At 39.7% G+C, this 20,088-nt stretch overlaps 1 protein-coding gene across 1 annotated transcript in view; it reads left to right on the forward strand.

Annotated features, from left to right (window-relative positions):
- The window catches only part of ANO6 (anoctamin 6), a gene marked incomplete at its 5' end in the record, with an annotated part of 75,763 nt that overhangs the window by 18,601 nt on the left and 37,074 nt on the right, over positions 1–20,088 (forward strand). Inside the window, 2 exons of the mRNA XM_082048292.1 lie at positions 7,255–7,331; positions 18,100–18,228. Of these exons, the coding sequence (XP_081904418.1) occupies positions 7,255–7,331; positions 18,100–18,228 (206 nt within the window). The remainder of the gene's footprint in view (positions 1–7,254; positions 7,332–18,099; positions 18,229–20,088) is intronic.

A 20,088-nucleotide genomic window follows, 5' to 3' on the forward strand; every position in this document is an offset into this window, starting at 1 on the left:
AGACAGGTTGGTTCTGGCGTGCGTTGCAGCAGTGAAAACCAGGAGCCAGTGTTTGCATTTCAGCAAATTTCTCTAGATTCACAGAATTGTAACCAAAAAGTCATTAGCCCAGTGTTTGTTTTCACAACCGAAGCTGGGGCTTGTCCAGGTCTCATTGAAATGATTTAGGATTTTTGCCATGGGTTTTGGGCAAGTGTCCCACTTTGGGCTCTGAACACATAAGAACTGCTTGACAATTTAGTTACTGAGCCCCTTAAACCTTCCAACTCAGTGCCGCTTAAATATTTAGGCACTGCTATCAGCAGAGTCCTTTCCACCAAGTCTAATTTCTTGTTCTATAACTGCCTGCTAATTACTTTATTATTTTTGGTGAGCTACCCCAACTCTGAGCTGGCTGTTTCAGGACATGGGGTGTTGGACTAACAATATTCTGTATTGTATTCCCAACTGAATGTTTTCCTGTTTAGGGTTAGTCATGAAAGAGTATTTATTTTTGAAAGTCATACCACATGTTCCGAATCCTTTGTTTGCACAGCTGAAAGAGAAGATAACTTAATGAAAAAATAGTCTTCCAAACAAGAAAGAATCATCTTCCAAGGAAGCCATTTCACTTCCTTTGTGATCCAATAGTGTCTATAGCTTCATATTGGGTATGCTTAGTCATCTGAAATGAAAATCAATGTTTTTCTTATCATGTGGCATAGTTTAGGCTTTGGGTTGATGAAAACTGCAGATCTGCTCTGTGTGAGTGCACAAGGAATGTAATTTATTTATTGACAGCTTGGAAAGCCATTTTGGCATTACTAATTGTTACCAGTTTTCTCATGTGCTGTAAGACTGCAGGTGACCATAAGAAGAGAAAAAGACTTTCACACGGTAGGCAGCTGTATAGATCTTTTATCAACTATAAATAATAGGAATCATATAGTTTGTTATAAAAATAATTCTATTTCACTTCAAATACATGATTCTTCAGAAAGTGAAGAGTATGGGATTTAGTAGTAAGTATTCTTCAAATAAGGTCTACAGGTGTGAAATAAAACTGATTTAAACACATTCCAGTCAAATAACTGAACTTAAAAGAATGAATGCTACTAAGTGCAAGCCAATAGTATTCTGGCAGAATGAGGTGAAACTATTGATAATTTGTGATGGTAACAGCTTCCCTCATATGTGAGTGGAGAAAAGATGTATTCCAGGAAAGAGCTAGTCTGGAAAAGTCACTTCAACCCAGGCAGACTTGTAAATAGCAATAATATCTCGATAATAATGTCTCCACCTAGCAAGGAGCAGGGTAAAAAGATTAGACCTATATTTTGGAAGGTTAACCTAAGACATTCTTTTCTTAACTCTTTGGCTTTATTCATTTGCTCTGTGAAGTGAAAGAAATTAGGTTAACATACCAACCTAGATAAGGAGCCCTTGATGTTTTTATTTTTCTTTTAAATACTTTAGGTGATTAAACAAAACTATTTTGTATGTGGCTTGATATATAAGGATCAAGACCACCAAGGATATTTTACATTTAAACTGAATTTTTTAACAAAAGAAGTAGTTCAAGGCAGTTAGTGGCATTTAATTAATTTTGGTTTAGAGCTACAGATCTCATTGTCTCTTTTTTTCTTTGATTCATAGATTTGAAAGGGAAAATGCACATTCTAGCTTTTTCAGCTTCTAAATAGTTTCTTAACTCTAAGCATACTCCTATACAGTGAATTGAACATATGAAATAAACTATGATAAAGAAATATTCTGCACCAGCAAAAGGGATTGTGGCAGTCAAAAAATAGTACATCAGCCCAGCAGTTTATGTTTCCAGAAAAATTCAACTTGTGCAATGGTTTTACTTTGTTTCAGATTTCAGCAAGTATCGTATATGGCTTCAATAGTTTACTTTTAACTGAAAAAATATTTATTCTATGATCAGGCCTTTAAACGGGTTATGATCTGTTCTGATAGGCTTTTTTAGTAGTAAATATTAGACTTTTAAAAAAAAAATGTGTATACTTATATAATTAATGTCTTAATATATATTGATTTTATACATGTATATAATTAATATAGTAATATATAAAATCTGATATAAATTCACAGGAAGGAAAGTAGTTGTTTTTTCTAGTCTAAATAGCATATGTTCAAAGTTTTCTTTGTTCTTAGTCCCAGAGCTTGTAGTCATGTTTATAACAATATCTTCTCTTTCTGGGCAAGTGCTGAGACTTGGGAAAGCAAAATCTTTGCTCAGTAGGGAAACTCCTTTGTATTGTCAGTTCTCTGCATTTTTTATGATCTGGGGTGTTTCAAACAACATGGCATAAATTTGTCTTCGTCTTTCCCCTCTTCTCTCCCCAAAGGCCAGGACAGATTCATATACTTTAGTACCATAATTTTGTTATTTTTGGACCAAGAGATGAAAAGCTGGACATTCTTAAGGAAGTTGCCATCTACATCAAGTCCCTCTCAGGACAGTGGCTTTACTGCTGTTCCCAGCTGGCACTCAGGGATGACGCTGGATCTTTAGACTGATTAACCTGCTAATGGTGCTCTCCTATCATTATTATTTCCACAGTTTTGATGCAGTGATTGCCATTTCTTCACATTGTACCCTGTCTTGGATGTGTCAATACTCGTCCCTTTTGAGAAGATGAATCTCTCTGAAACATTAGTTTTATTGCAGACAGTAGTAGTTTCTTATTTTTAATGAAATAAGATGAAAGTAATCTGATTTGACTCAGAGTAGTTTTCATTTGTTCCAGGACTCAGTTGACATCCAGTACTTTACCTCATGCCTTCCCATGGCTTTTGAGGTAGTACCTTTGAGGTGGGGATTTTTGCTTGGTTACCTCTTGGGTGCTGTGAGTTATGTTATCACAAAACTGATCTTCTGCTGGCACGAATGCAGCCTGCCAAGATGGGGAGATACTACCACAATGTTGCTCTTTTTTCTGGGGAGGTGTATGATGCAGCTTTTACTTAGGAAGGCAAAACCCACCATCTTTGAGTCTTCTCGTTTTTCCCAGTAGATGGGAACAATCTCACTCCATCCGGTTCTGTGAGCCTCATGATGACAAACTGATACTATCTTTTTATTTTACTTTCATTAGGACAGATAGATTTTACTAATGACTACTTTTTTCTGTTCTTATGTGATGACAGAACTGTCAAACAAACATTTCAGGGAATGTGCCGATTCTGATAAAAATTTCATGCAAATATTTTGGGATGTTTTCCAGTAAGAGAATTTTTTTAATTATATTAATTTTCTTTGCAATCTATTTGGGTGCAATAGGCCTAAAAGTGTCTATGGTTTTACATTTTTATACTCAGTGAAGGTTGATGTTTCAAGCACAGCTGCACAAGGGCAGTGCTGTGAGCTAAGCTACATTGTGGGTTTGAAACACGCCGTCTATTCGGTTTTCTCCTGCAGTAAATATCTGCTACTCTTTCCTCCCATGCTTTCTACTTGCATTTGCTGTGGGACAGCATTGTGCCCACAGCTGGGTAATGCAGATAAGTTGATGTGCCCGAGCACTGCATTCCAGTTTAGCAACAACTGGTTTTCTGTAACCTTACTGTAAACTTCTCTGCTCATGGAGGACCCTCGCTGTGCAGTAGGCAAATCCTACCGAGGGGCTGAGCAGATATTCTTGAGCACATCAGTTCTGTACTTCGGAGAACACAATGTTCTATTAATTTATTTTTCCCCTGTAAACAGAATTTGGGATTTACATTTTTCAAAACTTCTGTGATAGACAGTCAGTGCTCTTCCATAATACTCCAGAAGAAGTGAGAGGTGATATGATTTCTATAGCAAAGAAGGAACACCTGGGGACCTGGGGGATCCCAGACATTGCTTCCCAGCTTTACACTCATAATTTCTCATGAGGTATCGTGTTCAGTGCCAGGGCTGAGATCTTGTCCTTTGCAATGTCTCACAGGTTTGTTGAGGGAAGTGAAGTACTGGGTACTATTAGTTTGGTATTGTAAAACCTTTTTGGCTTCTCAGAATAGTTCTGTGTCTATTAGTTTGACTTATGTAGGTGATTTACAAGCTTAAAGAGTGCTGCTGCCCTTTTTCACCTTTGATTGTTTCCATTAGAGAATAAATCGATGATAGCCAAGAATTTCTTTGGCACAAAAAGTTTGGCAACTTCAGGGATGCTTGGCACTGCCCTTGCTTATACAGCCAAGCCCCAGTGATCTTTTCAAACATCATCTTATCCAAGATCTTTGTGGTTTTCTTGTCATTAATTTTTTTTGGACAGCATTGTTGTTTTCACTTCTGGGTACTGCTTCTTTTCCATTCTCAGGCCTCTTAATTTACAGTCTAAAACAGAATGTTTCATCCCTACTGCTTGTGCTTTGGGCAGCTCCTAATAGACTCCAGTGAAAGGTTTAATTCTTCTTTATATTTATTCCAAAGGAAAAGCATCTTCCATGCCTATGAGTGTGCCGTAACCTCTCACCTCTGCCATAGCAATATGTAGAAATTGCTAGCAGTAATGTTCATGAAAGCCTTTAAAAATTGAATTTTTCAATGAGAAAGTCATTGAACTTCCAAACCCATTCACTGTCAATATCAATTAACTAATGGACAGAACAGACATTTTACATTGGCTCTCAAGGAATTTTAGGACCTTTATTCAATCCAGAAATAAATACTGTCTGACCTGTGAAAAAGCAAAGCCATAGAGAAAGCTCATAAAACAAATCACTGGTAGAATCAACAGCAGGATTCATCTCCCATGGCCTGGCCCAAAGTATGGGATGTGCACAGGCTATAAAGCAGCAGCATAGGATTAACATAGACTTCTTAGTACTTGCATATAGGCATATTTGAGGTAAGTTGTGAAATACTGACAGTGCAATTCAGTGTCCTGGATTGCAGAATGATCTCCAGGCAGCTGGGTATACCACTGGTATACTAGCAGCTCAGATACCACTGAGATGTTCTTGTAAACATGCACAGATACGGTACTTAAAATTTTCGCAACAGCATCTTTTGTAAGGTCTAGATCAAAGACCAACTGGTATCACTGAACAGGAATGCAAAATCTATTACTACAATTCAAAGAAATTAGATAAAATGTTCTGACAAAAGCATATGTTGCCAGGATTGCTTGAAGATAGAAGTTGATGTATGGGTCAATTCAAATCAGAGGATGTCAGCACAAATGAAGTAGATTTCTTTGTTTCCTTACACCTTTGCTTTATTTAGCTGAATATTAGAACATAAGCATCTACGATTGATGTTTCTGTGCCCACATCTGCTTGTTTTGTGTAATGACACACAGAGTTCCAGAGTAGATGTTTATATTTCAAAGCAAGATGCTTATATTTCTTCTTCATCCTGCCCATTATATGCGGGCAGAAACATTCCCTCTTCTGTGGGTTTTCAGAAGCACTATGTATCTGGATATCTTTGTGCCCAGACAGAGAATAAAGAATGCCCTAAGGAATGTCGGGTGATGCCCATTACACTGAGATCAAGGATATGTATTTGCCCTTCCCACACTAGTTCAAGCTGAACCCATTAAAATATAATGACATGCTTTCACAGCAATTTTGCAGTAGCTGCTGAGACAGGCTCATGTTTTCTGAGTTCTCATATTATGGTCTCACCATGTGGCGTTTGTGTGCTGCAATAACCCACATTTTCCTCCTCTGTTTTTAAATGCTGGGAAATGTTTCTAAATATGTTAATGTTTTTGAGAGCTCACGGACTTTGATTATTCAACTGGGCCAACCTTCGGGTTATGACTCAAATGTTTCTGAAACGATGTTGATGGAAAAATTCATGGACTTACTTTTGTCTGCTCCCCAGAGTATACAATATCACCACAGCAGAGATCTGAAAACTGACAGCTCAACATCTGGAAACAAGTCCCTACCAAACTCAGTGAAAGAGTATTTAAACCAGAGACTTCAGCTACTTAGAGGCCATGAGGGAATTCTGTTGATTTGTAAATGGCAGTCTTGTTGTACTCTAAGAGTTTTGATATATCTTCAGCTGGTATAAATGAGCATCATCAGTGAAAAAAAAAAAAAAACACAAATCTCTTTAAAAATTATTGAGAATTTGGCCAGATATCAATGAAGTTTTTAAGAAAAAAAAAAAAAAAGGCAAAACAAAACAGGCATTTCAGTTATGCTTGTCCTGGCATTGGATCTAATGAGTATTTAGCTATCCTTCTAAGAGAACTATAGATTAGATTATTTTAGAGTTTGGGGATTTTCTTTTAGTGTTACAGTATTTTTTGATAAGTTGAGGCTATGCTTTCCAGACAACATTTAGGTACTGTTGGTATCCATGCCCCTTTTGTCAGTGCAGGACAGACTAGGTTAAGACACTTCTCTATTTTAAGGATCTGAAAATAACACACAGGTTCCATCTGCCTGCCATGCACAGGCAGAAAGCAGCCTTCTCCTTTTAGCCACTTGATGTTATCTTCAGCCTCAGGCTGTTATCTGACTTCTTCTTAAAACCCAATTTGTTAAGCAACTAAAACCAATTCCTTGCAATGACTGTAGAGCTTTTGTAACTTATTTCCAGCAGCTTTGTTAGTATGAATTTGTGCATTATCCAGTGGTGACGAGCTTTCCCTGTGTGCTTGATAATGGTATCATAGAGATACATTCTTCAAGGCATAATTTTTTTTGGCTGCATTTTTAGGAAACCAATTCAGTTTGCATGTTGTTGGTTTTTAGCAGGTATTGGGGAAATGGATGAGAAGTCACTGGGGCATTTGTAGGTGTGTTTTTACATTATGTGAAAATCATTCCTGTTATAGAGAGAATGTTACAACACCACTGTCGGTATCGCACCCATTCTAGGATTTCTGAAGAATTCCCTGGTACTGTAATTTTTTATTGCCTGACAATACAGTCAGCATGAGCTAACATTATTTGTGCAAGTGGAGCTTGTTCTGGTACCCTTATTCATTAAAAGATAAACATAACTGCTGCTAGAGTGTGGCTGGAGTTTCTGAAATACTAAATAGCACATACTAGCAAAGTGTTACTTTGCATCACTGCAGCTTGATCAGGTTGCTCTCCTAGCATTAGCTTGTCATCCTGGTGAAATTTATCTTTTGATCTCTTGCCACCTTCTGACTATAACTGAAGTATAAGACACAAACATTCTGTTTCTGAAACACTAAATAAGTGCAATAAAATGACTTCTCTACAAACCATGAAATAAATAAATAAATAAACACAAAATGCTAAAATATTTTAAATTTTTGTATTTATTTTTAGTCTTGGAACTGAAACAAGTGATTATTCCCACTTACGGAACTGTGCCAGATCAGCCCAACCTTCATACTCCTGAATGGGTAGGTACTTTTACTATGACTACCTGTAATTTTTTCTCATATACAACAGTCAGTAGCTGTTCCAGAAGACCAGCATTCCTCTGCATTTGCAGCATATGCAGTTCATCTGTGTTACTGAATCTGAGTTACTGTATCTCTCTTTCCCTAAAGTTATCTGAAGTCATTCCCTCAGATGTGAAAGTGCAGGTTGACACGGGCACTGGACTCAATTAAAAGTGACCAATATATGTTCACTATAAACTGATAAACACACATACACCTTCTCTCTCTATATATAATTTTGTACACATATGTATAGGATTTCTCTGTGTATATATAACTATAAATAGTTATGAACACACCCTACATATAAACACACATGCCCTATAGATTTATACACACCCAGGTATTAGTTGGCCAACATGTGAGTTCAGGATTCATTTTTACAGAAAGCTTGGAGACAAGAAATTCCTTACTCCAGTCAGAGATTGAAGGGGCGAGAAGGAAAAAGACCTGGAGGTATCCATTCCCTTTATCCAAAGTTCAGGTTCCCCGGCTTGCCTAATATTTTCTGCAGCTAACAGGTTTCTGGCTCCAGCTCAAGATCCCCAGCCTCAGATCTCATTTGTCTCTAAGGACTGGCCAGTTGGCCTCAACAAGCCCGGCTATGGTACATGCTTTGCCAACCTGATGCCCAACTGGCATGCTGCTGAGTTCAATTTTATTTTTCCCCTAGAATGGTACAAGTGTGGTCCACAATTGTGCAAGAGGATAGCAATAAGGCTGGATTCAAAAAGGTGTAAAATTATATACTTATCCTAAACTTATAGAGCAACTCCATGTAAATCAAAAAGTCTGTTCTGCATTTCTTTACTCTAATGACAGAGGTTATTGTCACTGTCTTTAAGTGTGTGTAGGTTCTGTTTTCTATTAAAACTACTTCTACAAGTAGATCAGTGTTACAGGAGAACCAGGCTTAAAGAAACAGGTTCTCCAATGTCAAGAATTGCTCATTGGACCAATTCATTTTGAGCACCTAGGAGCTTCACGACAGTTTTCACATAGAGAAATCATTCAAGAAACTACTGTAATGGTGCCATCAAGTAATGAGAACTGAGTCTGGTTGCAAGCTGGCACAGTCCAAGGCACTGACATTTAAAATATCAGCTATTTACAAATAACTGAACACACCTGTGTCTCTTTCACTGCCCTCTACTAGAATGACCCCCAGGAATGACAGCCTGCTACCACTGCTACTGGTTGTCCCTATAGTTTGCATAGAGGAGGTCTGTGTTATCACTGTGGAGTTAGAGGTCCTGCTGATTTCTCCATCTCTAAGGAAATACACCATTTTCTTTATATAACTAGGAGAACATACAATACAATGAAAAATTAGCATTCAAATTCAGGAGGGTGGATTAAGCCTGCCCTTTCTTATATGTAGATATTATGATTTGAGCTGTTTAGATAATGTATTTTTCAGCCTAGCCACCAAACTGAAAGCTATTTTGATTCATATCAAACTGAATGGGAAACAAAAACAAAAGAAAGAGGCAAAGGATTTCTGTAGTGACATTTCAAAGGCAGTGTAAATCAAGGGACATATTCAATGTTCATTGCACCAAAGTGCACCAGAGCTTTGGGGAGCTGCTATAGCAGCTTAGCTGGAAAAGCACAGATCATAATTATGGATCAGGGGTGTTTGGTCTTGCCTCTGCTGTAGGAAACAAATACCCAAATTACCAGGAAATTAGTTTCCTTCTGGGAGCTGGATACCCTCACCTCCCCTGCCCCTACTGCAGTGATTTGTGGCAGGATGTCTTTCATTGGAAGCTGCTTCAGTCTCTGGAAAAAAATTTAAACATTTTTTGGAGCATGAAGTGGAATCAAGACTTTTCATTTCCCAACCGTGTGCCCTGACTAGGATGTTACAAAAATCCTTCTTAGACTCTCCTTGTGGTTCAATGAAAAAAATTGACTTATTTATGTCAAGTGAAATAGCATCAAATCGGCCAGAATGTCATATACCTTGTGGCTAGAACAGCCTCCTCCAAGCAGTCTTGGTAGAATTTATTTTTATTTCTACTGAAAATCAACTGTCAAAATAAATTTTTATTCTTGGTTACTCATGTTTACCAGCAGTTGTAATTTATGCTCGGTTTTAGCATATCTTCTTATCTTTTCTGCTCTGCTCCTTCCACATCAGGTCTTTTTCGTCAGCCACTGGGCAGTTTCAGTGGGATGGAGGTGTGAAAGATAAAATTGCGATCTGCTGAGCCTATCCATGAAGTGGATGATTGCTAATTGTAGCTAGAAATTAAAACTGAATAGGAAGCCTAACTTAAATGATTGAATAGAAGGGAGGCATTGTGCCTGTTGTCTGAATTTTGCAGCTGGAAGTATTCTGGAAATTTTATTTGATTTTGCAAGTCACTCTGGAGTAGCCAAAACTGAGTAAGTTATTGGCTAATAGAAATGGTCTTGTTCTTCTTCTGGTGCTGTTTCTAATTATGGGATCACATGCTAAGCTGGCCACAAGAGCCTTGCCTCATTCAGCACATGAGTAGGACAATAATCTCCAAGAAGACCAAACTTTGTAAGGATGTTGTTTGTATTACTTCAGCAATGTGTAAATGTGGCAGGAAATTGCAGGGAAAAAAATGAAAGATTCTGACTAAAGAAACTGAGTGTAGTCCTAGATAATTGGATTTTATCCCTGCTTCTGCTATAGGGTTTCTGTGCAAGACTCGAAAAGTCACATCCAGGTTTTGTGTATTTCCTGAGTGTCAAAGGGAAACATCTGTGATCTTGTTTGCATTAGTTCGAAGTAGTCACATACAGACCTGAGAGTGAGTGCATTGCTCTTTGGAGAGAGAGAATTGCTGAGCTCTCTGGAAAGATGTCACCATCTTGATGTCTAAAGCTAAAAGTCCAAATTTAGGAGAAGTCAACAGGTTGTGACATGCCTTATCTGATCACCATTAAAATGGGGGTTTATTGTTACTTTCACTCCTGATCACATTAAATGGGGGTTATATTGTGACTTTCACTTCTAGGGGATCTTGTAAAATTTCATTTTTCAACATTGTAAAACACTAAGATTCTATGAGAAGAGTACCACAAGAATAGTCAGAAGGAATTCCCAATTCAAATGTTTGGGCTATTTAGATGAGATGTAACAAAAATGACATTGAATATGAATATAATAAGGAGTATTCCATAACTACTACAAGGAGCATAGAAATGTGACATGGTTGCGGAATTAAATTGTGTATCATAAACAGCATGTACAAGGAAGACAAGACTACATAGACAGCATTAATTCAAGACTTTTCCAGCTCTCAGATGTTTCATTTTTCAGTCTTATCTGCTTTATAGGTAGATAGTTTGAGTTTGGATATAACAGTAAGATATTTTTTTTTTAAAGCCAAAATCTGTAGAAGGGGAGGAAAACTTATTTGAATTGTCTATTACTGGTGCCCCACACATACAATTTCTGCAGTGAAAAAGCTTCAGGGAAGTCAGAAAGAGTGAATTTCCCAGCTCCTGCATCCCAAGAAAGAAGTGAAGTGCTGAAAAGCAGGTTTTAAGTGGAGTGCTATATTCACCTTTCTTTAAAAGTAAGACTGTTTGGTCTCTCTGTAATCAGAAGTGACTGGAACTTCTTCTGCAGGCAGCAGCAATGTGAGGCTCAGACAGGAAATCAAGTGGGTGTCTGGTCCAAACTTAGCTCAGGGGACGAGGCATCCCGATGCCTGGCCGGTTACCAACCACTTTCTACTGACAGAAATGAATGACTGTAATGACTCCCCGTATTTTTCTACTGTGTCTTTAGTCTCAGTTTATTTCCGTTTGTTACATATAAAAAAATTATCTGCATTTTGAGGAAAAGAATAAACAATCTTCTTCTGATTAAGTGCTTGCTAACAGTCTCGTTGCTAAAAGCAGAACTAAAGCAGTCCTCTGTTGTTATTTGCAAATGTGAGTCACAAGGAGAAACGTTAAAGGCACAACCGTTTTATGGCCCAACTGAGACAGATCAACAGTAGTTTGTGGTATGCATATAAACTTATGTCTTACTGAAGTATCTTATGTATTATATATATCTTATACCTTCCAGAAGTAAATGCTTATGTTGGTCTTAATGTCAGAAAGTTGTCTCTGTTGGTCACTTAGAACATAAAGTAATAAAAGATCTTGTTACATAGCTGTGCTAGTAAGAAGAATTTTATTAATATATTTCAGTAACATTTTCTCTAGACGATCTCAAAGAACTTTACAAACAATTATGTTTCATGATATCCTGGTAATATAATGTTTCCTTTTTATTTACATGATTTGAAGTTTCCAGAGGTCTGTAGAGAGAAATAACTGTGCTCCTAAACAGGCACTCTGCAATTTTCACCTACGTAAAGCCCACATCTGAAGTGTAACCTGCGAATCCCCCGCAAGGCTGTCGCCGTGCTCTGACGGGAGGGTTTTGCAGGTGCCTGTCAGCAGAGGTGATGTTACCCAGGCTCTGCTCTGCCCTCTCGTTTCCCAGTGCTGATTTGTTCCCTGGCATGCTGCAGGAAGCTGTTTTGAATCATATCTGAAAATTATGAGAGGTCGCAGACAAGTAGTTTATTCCTCCAGTAATGATCACATTTGGTACTATTGACAATCACACCAAAGGCTCATGCAGACACAATAAAGCATTTATTTTATCCTTCCAGTTAGATAAGTCATTCCTGCAGAATCTCTTATTATTTTTTTAAAAAAATCAGCTTACAATACTGTGCTCATTCAGGGTGTAGTAAACAATAAATAACTGCAATTCCTGTACACATATTTTCCTTCATGCTTGTCTCCATGCTGCCCTTCCCACTATTATTCCCACTGAATGTTTAACAAATAACACCCAGAGAAGCCTGGAAAAGTGAAGGCAGGTTCCTTTGTGATGCCACCATTTTTCCTCCCCTGGCAGAGCATCGCTGTTGCTGAAGGGAGGTTTCCACTAGCATGGTCTCCTTTCATCTCCTGCGCTGCAGGCACCACATGTAGCCATGACTATAGGCACAGGTCTCAGGAGCAACACGCGGCAACTCCCCTTAGATACCAGCAGGCCTGGTTGTACCTGTGAAGGAGCACACTGTAGACTCCCTCCTGAGGAGCTCTGAGTCAAGGGGCTCTTGGACAGTTCTACGATGTTGTTACTTGAAACCAAACCAGTTACCTCAGCCTTTGCAGCCCTGTGTGGAGGGGCAAGCTTGTCTTCCCTTCTCATCCCTTCTCATCTCTTCTCCAAGTGCTCCTCTGTCCTGGGGGCTGGGATAGCAGATGTTGTTTACTGATGACTGCTTGTGCTGGATTAGCAAAGAGTGCAGGAAGCTCCTTATTCTTTTGCTGAGGTAGCTATAAGGGACCGGAGTTGGGGAGGATGAGGAGATGTGTGAGACAGGGGTGTACATGGCAGAGAGCTGCTTAGGGCTGGCCGGGGACATTCAGTGTCCTTTCGTGCAGCACTTCCCAGCTTTGACAGGATCCTGCCACCTGTATGTATATCCACTGGTAGTGAGGACCAGAGCAGTGGGTCTGTAGAACAAGGCATTTGGTGCTGAGGAGGTGGTGTCTGCATCACACACATTTTTGGGCTTTTTGTTACTGCAGGCCACCTCCAGTCTCGTTCCATGGAGTGAAGGGCCACTGCTGCCTACCTGATCTGCCCCTGCTCTGAACTGAAACACAGAGATACACCCACATGAACATGGCTGTGCTGCCTCTAGGCTAGTCCACGTAGGTGTAACGTCAGTGTTCTAAAAAGCTTTATCCATGGCCAGGCCCTCCCCTCCTTCAGATTCCTCCTGTTAATAAAGCATCTAATATTTACCCATCTCTCTGTTGATTGTACAGCACTTGGAGAGTTCAAAAGTGGTGTGGAGTATGTGCTAAATATAATTAGTGTTTTACAGCTAAATGTATTATATTTTTTTGTTTATTAATGGTGTTAATCAATATTAACCTGCTGTCCACCAGGGTATTATTATAGCATTACAGTGCACAACCAATTGCCTCCATCAGCGCTTAAAATGTGATTATGCTGAGGCTAAGAAAATTAGATAGTGCAGTAAATAGACCCCGTGTTTGTTTCTTCCAGAACAAAGAGGTATCAACGGGCCTGTTCATTATTTTGGGTTATAATTTGCTACTGAGACTTAAGAAAAATTATATATTGGAATTTAAGCCCCATTAACTTATGTGTCTATGCACACAAACTTGTGTGCATTTGTATGATAATAACATTTGTGATACTGTCAAATAATATTACATATTTTTTTTTAAATTGTCTCAAAGGAATTATTAACTTCAGAGTACAGCAGTCTTTTCAGTTTCCAGCCCTGTTTTTCCCCTGGTAATTATGTTGAATAATATATGATTTTTCATTACAAACTATCCAGTAGGGATTACAAGACATAACAAACATCCAAGTTAATATAGCTATTGGAACCTTGACTGTACATTCCCTTTTGTATTTTACTTCTTACTTTTAATTGAGCAATATTTAATGTTACATTGCAATTGATTTGTGTAGGTCTTGATCTCTTAAGTATTCCAGTTTAATGAGTGAATTCTTTATTATTTTATTGATATATAAAGTGTCTATGGATAGGTCAATTGAACAATGCCCTTGTGATTAAAAGCAATAGAAATTACACTTAAGAAGTTGGCTTCGTAAGTATGAACTTCTGTGTACTTGGATTCATGCAGTCCAATACTGATTAATCTTTCAGCTATATTTCATTATATATATGCAGAGTTTGATATAGATATATACATATATAGAAAGGTGTACGTATATGGTAACACGTATATGCTTGTGAATAAAATTACATATATATAAGTAAATTGATGAGTCAGAACATTGATTAACAGGCAATCTTTGCATCTGGTTATTGACAACTGAGTTAAGATAGTTATTGCTGTTACATACTGCCTTCATAAGCTTAAAGGAGACTACATTTAATGAAAAATTATTTAGACACTGTTATGCAGTCTCAAATTATGAGCAAAAATTGTTAGGTCAAAACTTAATCTGATGCTTGCTGCCTGCTGTTTCTTTCTTTTTCATCCTGTGGATAGATCATATAGCAAAAAGAGTTAAAAGCTGTAGTGAAAAAACCCCTCAAAGCTATTTCTGCTTTCGTGCTTTCAGGTGCTTGAATTTCACAACTGAACTCTGTCTCTTTAAGCAGAAGTTATTATAATGCTGTCTCTAAGATTCAGAAGATGAAGAAGCCCAATTTTAAAACCTTCTGCTTTATGCAGTAGCAACACTTCCCCTCCTTATTCGTTATCACAAGGTTTGGGCTCTGTATTTCCAGCATTGCAACATGGAACAATTTTAGTGGGGGCCAGATCCCGCCGGGGTCCCAGGGGAGAGCCAAGGTTGTGGGGCTGGGTTCTGTCCTGGGCCAGCCTTGCCTCCTCGCACCCCCTCTCTCTCCTAATAGGGGCTGCTTTCATTGATGCTTTCCTCCCAAGGGAAATCTAGTCAACATGAAATCATCATGATTATGTTTTAAATGAGACTGGAAATGGTCACAGCAGGGCTGCATTTTACACCCATGGCTAGTCCTCAGCAGGAGGAAAACTTGCCAGGGTCAAGCCTGATTGCTTGACAGGACAATGCCATCTCCAGCTCTCAAGAATGTAGAAATTCACATCCATGGCTTGTTTTGGGTGATGGAGACACTCAGTGTTATTGTTGTCTAGTGGTGTCACCTGAAAGTTTAAAGCATTTTTTTTTTCTAAAACAGTATTCACAGCAGGCAGTTGTATGTTGATTGGATGCCTGCCTAGGTAGTTTCTTAATCCTAGGCCAGATTGTGAAACTAGCCCACAATGTATGTGTATATTGGCTGTATGTCAGCATATGTGTGTATATATATATATGTATATATATATATATATGCATGTATGTCAGCAGCTGCCTGCTGTCAGGTTTGTCACAAAACTAGGCACAGGTTGGATTCAAAGAAAACTGTTCTAACCAAGAATTTATTCAGACTGTTTGAAGCAACTACGTTAACAGGAGCTTTTTGCAGCAGGTCCTAGCCTTTGCACATATAATGTAAAAAAAAAAGTGAGTTTAAACTTCAGTGAGTTTATTTAAAATATGGAAATTTTGTCGTAATTACGGGGAGACACATCTTGGTTGACTGTTTTGACTCAGCCGATAAACAGGAACAAAATAGTCTACAGGGAGAGGTTTAGAATAAAACTTCTGGTCAATTTTATTTTGGAAACACTGACACATGTGGTTCCTAAAACACTGTATACTCTCTGGAACTGGGGTGCTCCTGACTGAAGACTAGCATTCTTCTCAGTTTTATTGGAGTTGAGGAACAAACATTTCAGTCTGCATGTAAGGGGTTTCTGACACCATAACCACATTTCCATGTGCCTTTCTGTGGACCAGACATCCAGGAGGTCCCAAAACTGAACCTGACATCCCTCGTGGAGTTTGGTCTGCACTGTCAGGGAAATTTCACAGATAAGACATCTGGGAATCTTTTCTGTGCCCTCAAAGGCAGAGCGTATCTCAGAATAACAGAATAGTTGGGGTTGGAAGGGACCTCTGGAGATCATCTAGTCCAACCCACCTGCTAAAGCAGGTTCACCTAAGCAGATCACACAAGAATGTGTCCAGATGGGTTTTAGATGTCTCCAGAGAAGGAGACTCCACAACCTCTCTGGGCAGCCTGTTCCAGTGCTCTGGCACCCTCAAAGTAAAAAAGTTTCTCCTCATCTGAATAAGATGGAACCTCCTGTGCTTCAGTCTGTGCCCATTGCCCCTCATCCTACCATCGGGCACCACTGAAAAGAGTCTGGTCCCGTCCTCTTGACATGCACCCTTGAGATATTTATAAGCATTGATGAGATCCCCTCTCAGCCTCCTCTTCTCCAGGCTGAACAGACCCAGCTCTCTCAGTCTCTCCTCATAAGGAAGATGCTTCAGACCCCTAATCATCTTTGTAGCCCTCCACTGGACTCTCTCCAGTAATTCCATGTCCTTCTTAAACCAGGGAGCCCAGAATTGGATGCAGTACTCCAGATGTGGCCTCACCAAGGCAGAGTAGAGGGGGAGGAGAACCTCCCTCAACCTGCTGGTCACAATCTTAATGCACCCCAGGATACCACTGGCCTTCTTGGACACAAGTGCACATTGCTGACTCATGGCCAACCTGTTGTTGACCAGAACTTCCAGGTCCTTCTCTGCAGTGCTGCTTTCCAGCAGGTAAACCCCCAACCTGTACTGGTGCCTGGGGTTATTCCTCCCCAGTGCAGGGCCCTACACTTGCTCTTGTTGAGTTTCATTAGGTTCTTCTCTGTCCAGTCGTCCAGACTGTCCAGGTCTCACTGAACGGCAGCACAGCCTTCTGGTGTGTCAACCCTTCCTCGCAGTTTGGTATTGTCAAAAAACTTGCTGAGGGTGCACTCAGTCTCCTCATTCAGGTCACTGATGAACAGTTTGAACAAGACTGGACCCAGAACTGCCCCCTGGGGAACACCACTAACTACTGGCCTTCAACTAGACTCTGCACCATTGATCACAATCCTCTGAGCTCTGCTATCCAGCCAGTTCTCAATCCATCTCACTGAGCATGTTCAAGAGATTATTCTGGGTCATTTCGCCTGGCCTGATCCTTGGGCCACCCTGCTTGCCCAGCCTTCTGAAAGCCAAGGCTCCTCTGCAGTTCTGTATGGGAATCCTGCCAGTTTTGGAGATCTTACCATGTGTAATGGAATGCTGAGTCCCATTTCAGGTATTTTATATGTATCAACTTCAGTGACACTGCCTTCATTAACACCATGTATAGATTTGGCCAAGTACCTGAGAGTTTAGTGCTCATTACGTGATGATTTCGATAATATTGCAGCTGTATATTACCTGAAAGGAGGTGTTGTTACACGTGATAATGCCCTCAGAGTTCTCTAAGAAACTACAAAATCATTACTCAAGAATTCAAGTTCCCTCATCATCAGTGCATCTGTATCATTACACACATGAAATAACACATTAAGATGTTATTAATGGGTATGACAGTCTATCCTACTTCCCTCCAGGGATTAAGTAATGGCTTATGGATATACTAATCTTTTTAATTTTGGCATATATTATAACATGATGGATGTGGGACATACATCTATGTTTTTTGCTATCTGAGATGTTGCAAATAAAATGAGAAATAAATCCTCATAGGATGCGTCCATTTTGAGAGTTCATCTGCAACCTGGTCATGTTCTTTGTTCTCTGGGCAATGGTGGTTTGGATGCTGGCATGCCTGAAACTACTGGGCTTTTCGATTTGGGTTTCTTTTAAATGCAGAGGTGCTTAAACTTCTGGCAGGTAAGGGGAGAGATAGGAACGCACTAATTCTGAGACTGCTGTCAGACAACAACATATCTTGTAGACAGGCTATCTAACATTGTATCTATGTCAGCATCCAAATTACTTGAGAGATGTGTTATTCAGGAATTGTGCGGCATCCCAGTGCTTCTCCCATTGCCAAAAGCTAATATGCTATTTCTAAAGAACAAAATTAGGTCAAAGTTCTGCTGTTCTTATATCATTCAGAGATCTCCCAAACTTTTTTTCTCCACTCTACTTTGTGCTACTTTTGTTGTCTCTTTGATCTTTGTGTGGCACGTTGCATTTCTCTATTCACTGAATTACTGTGTAACAGGAAGCAAATAAGGAACGGACAACTAAAGTTCCTCACATTAACTGAACCTACCTGCCTTCCAGGCTGATTTTGATGATAAGCCTGACTCCCTGTTCTTCAGTGATGGACAGCGAAGAATTGACTTTGTGTTGGTGTATGAAGATGAAAGCAAAAAAATGACTCATAAGAGGAGTGATCGTAAAAAGCAAAAGGTAAGTTATTTTCAGTATAAATCTAAATCATTTTGGGGGTGTTAGTGCAGTGGGCAGAGAAGACAGTGCCCTCACCCAGAATGGCAATTGCATTGCCCTGTCCTAGGGCCCTCCCAGACCCTTGGGAGCTGGGAGATTGAAGCCCATCAAACTGAGCAGGGAACAGGGGTGAGCTCAAGCCGGTAGGTTGCTGTGTAAATGGGCAGAGCACTGCTCATCATGTCTGCCAGTGTGTGCTGGGTGACCTCAGAGCATCCCCCTGGGAGGGAATCCTTCAGGAGATGTGAGCAGAAAAATGCTGGTATCATGGTCCTGGTTAAAATTAGACGCCAAGATCTTAAGACTAGGGCAATTTTCTGTACCTACGGCACTTGAACTAGGCCTCTAGAGGACTTTGGTATTAAAATCCAGGTATTCAGAGGAACTCATAGGAGGAGGCAGCTGACCAGGTCACAGTTATGAACATAGTTGCTGACATTCTGTCCAATAAAGTACATAAGTCATTTATGGGAAATAATTGTACATTACTTTGCCACCAGAATTTCTCCCTGTACCACTCCTTCCCTTGATGCTTCAACAGTTTGGCCCTCCCTAGGGACCTTGCAAAAAATTTCTTACTCAAGCCAGTGACTGCTTGATGCAGATTACTTGTAACTATTATTTTTAAATTATTTCAGTAGTTCTATTGGCAGGCCACACTCATTATGGCACCCAGGGCCATGCCACTGAGCTATTTTAATTGTGAGCTGCCTGAAAAATATCCATCCACGGGACTGTAGCCCCCTTGGCATCTGCACACTCCCACCCACTTGCTTTCTTCTGTGATTCAGCAACTCCCCGTGTTCCAGCAGCAGCCTATGGTAGAGACAGGCAAGGACAAAGTTATCACCAAAAGCAGCTCATATACAAATAATGATTTGCAGTTAGGGAAGAGAAGAGTAGGAGTAAAAGGGCCTGTAGCTGAGTTGGTTGATATTCATTACACAGTGTTGTTGTTGGCGTTAACAGGGCAGCCATAAGGAATGTCATTAGGAGGGTTTGAGGGAGTCCTGTAGTGGGTGGATGTTGCATTACACATGATCACAGGATCAGCAATAAAAATTAATTGAAAGAGGTAATTAGAAAGAAAAAGCTGCCCCTTTGGAAACAATTGGTTTTATCAATTAGCATTTCACATTTATGTTTGTAATACTTGGCCATTGCCCAAATGTACTTAAAAATATAACGAGTGTATTTTCCAAACAGTGATGGAAATTAAATGTGAGAAATTGAGTAGTATTTTTAGTGCCGCACTAATGCTAGGACATTAGCTGAAATGAAACCATGAAAAATTAGAGCAGGACATTGTGGATAATGCATTAGGTGCTTGCAAAAAAAATTTTTACTTTCAAAGGTCTCAGTCCTACAAAGATCTGCAGCCACACTGAATCTGTGGTGTGCTGAGGAAGAGGAAGCAGTCTACCTACATGCAACAAATGTGAGAACAAGACTTTATCAGACTAATGATCAGATTAGGTAAAGACTGAGTGGCTGGGGAGCAGCTCTGTGGAAGAGGCCCCCATGATCTTGATGGACAGCAAGCTCAACAAGAGCCAGCTGTGTGGCCTGGCAGCAAGGTGGCCAACAGTGGCTATATGGACAGAAGTACAGACAGGAGATTGAGACATGTGATTGGGGTGACAGGGTTGTGTCAGAAGGAAGCTGGAAACAGGATGATAGCAGCTTTCCAAGCCAGGATTTCCATGGATAGGGAGAATCTGAAGCCATAGGAGTACTGTAGAAGGTGTGGGGGAAAATTTTGATACTAGGAACACATACGGTGTTGAAAGAGCAGTAGCAAGCAGAGAGAGACGAGGATTA

Source organism: Streptopelia decaocto (genome assembly GCF_964273445.1).
Source record: "Streptopelia decaocto genome assembly, chromosome: 1".
Lineage (NCBI taxonomy): Eukaryota > Metazoa > Chordata > Aves > Columbiformes > Columbidae > Streptopelia > Streptopelia decaocto.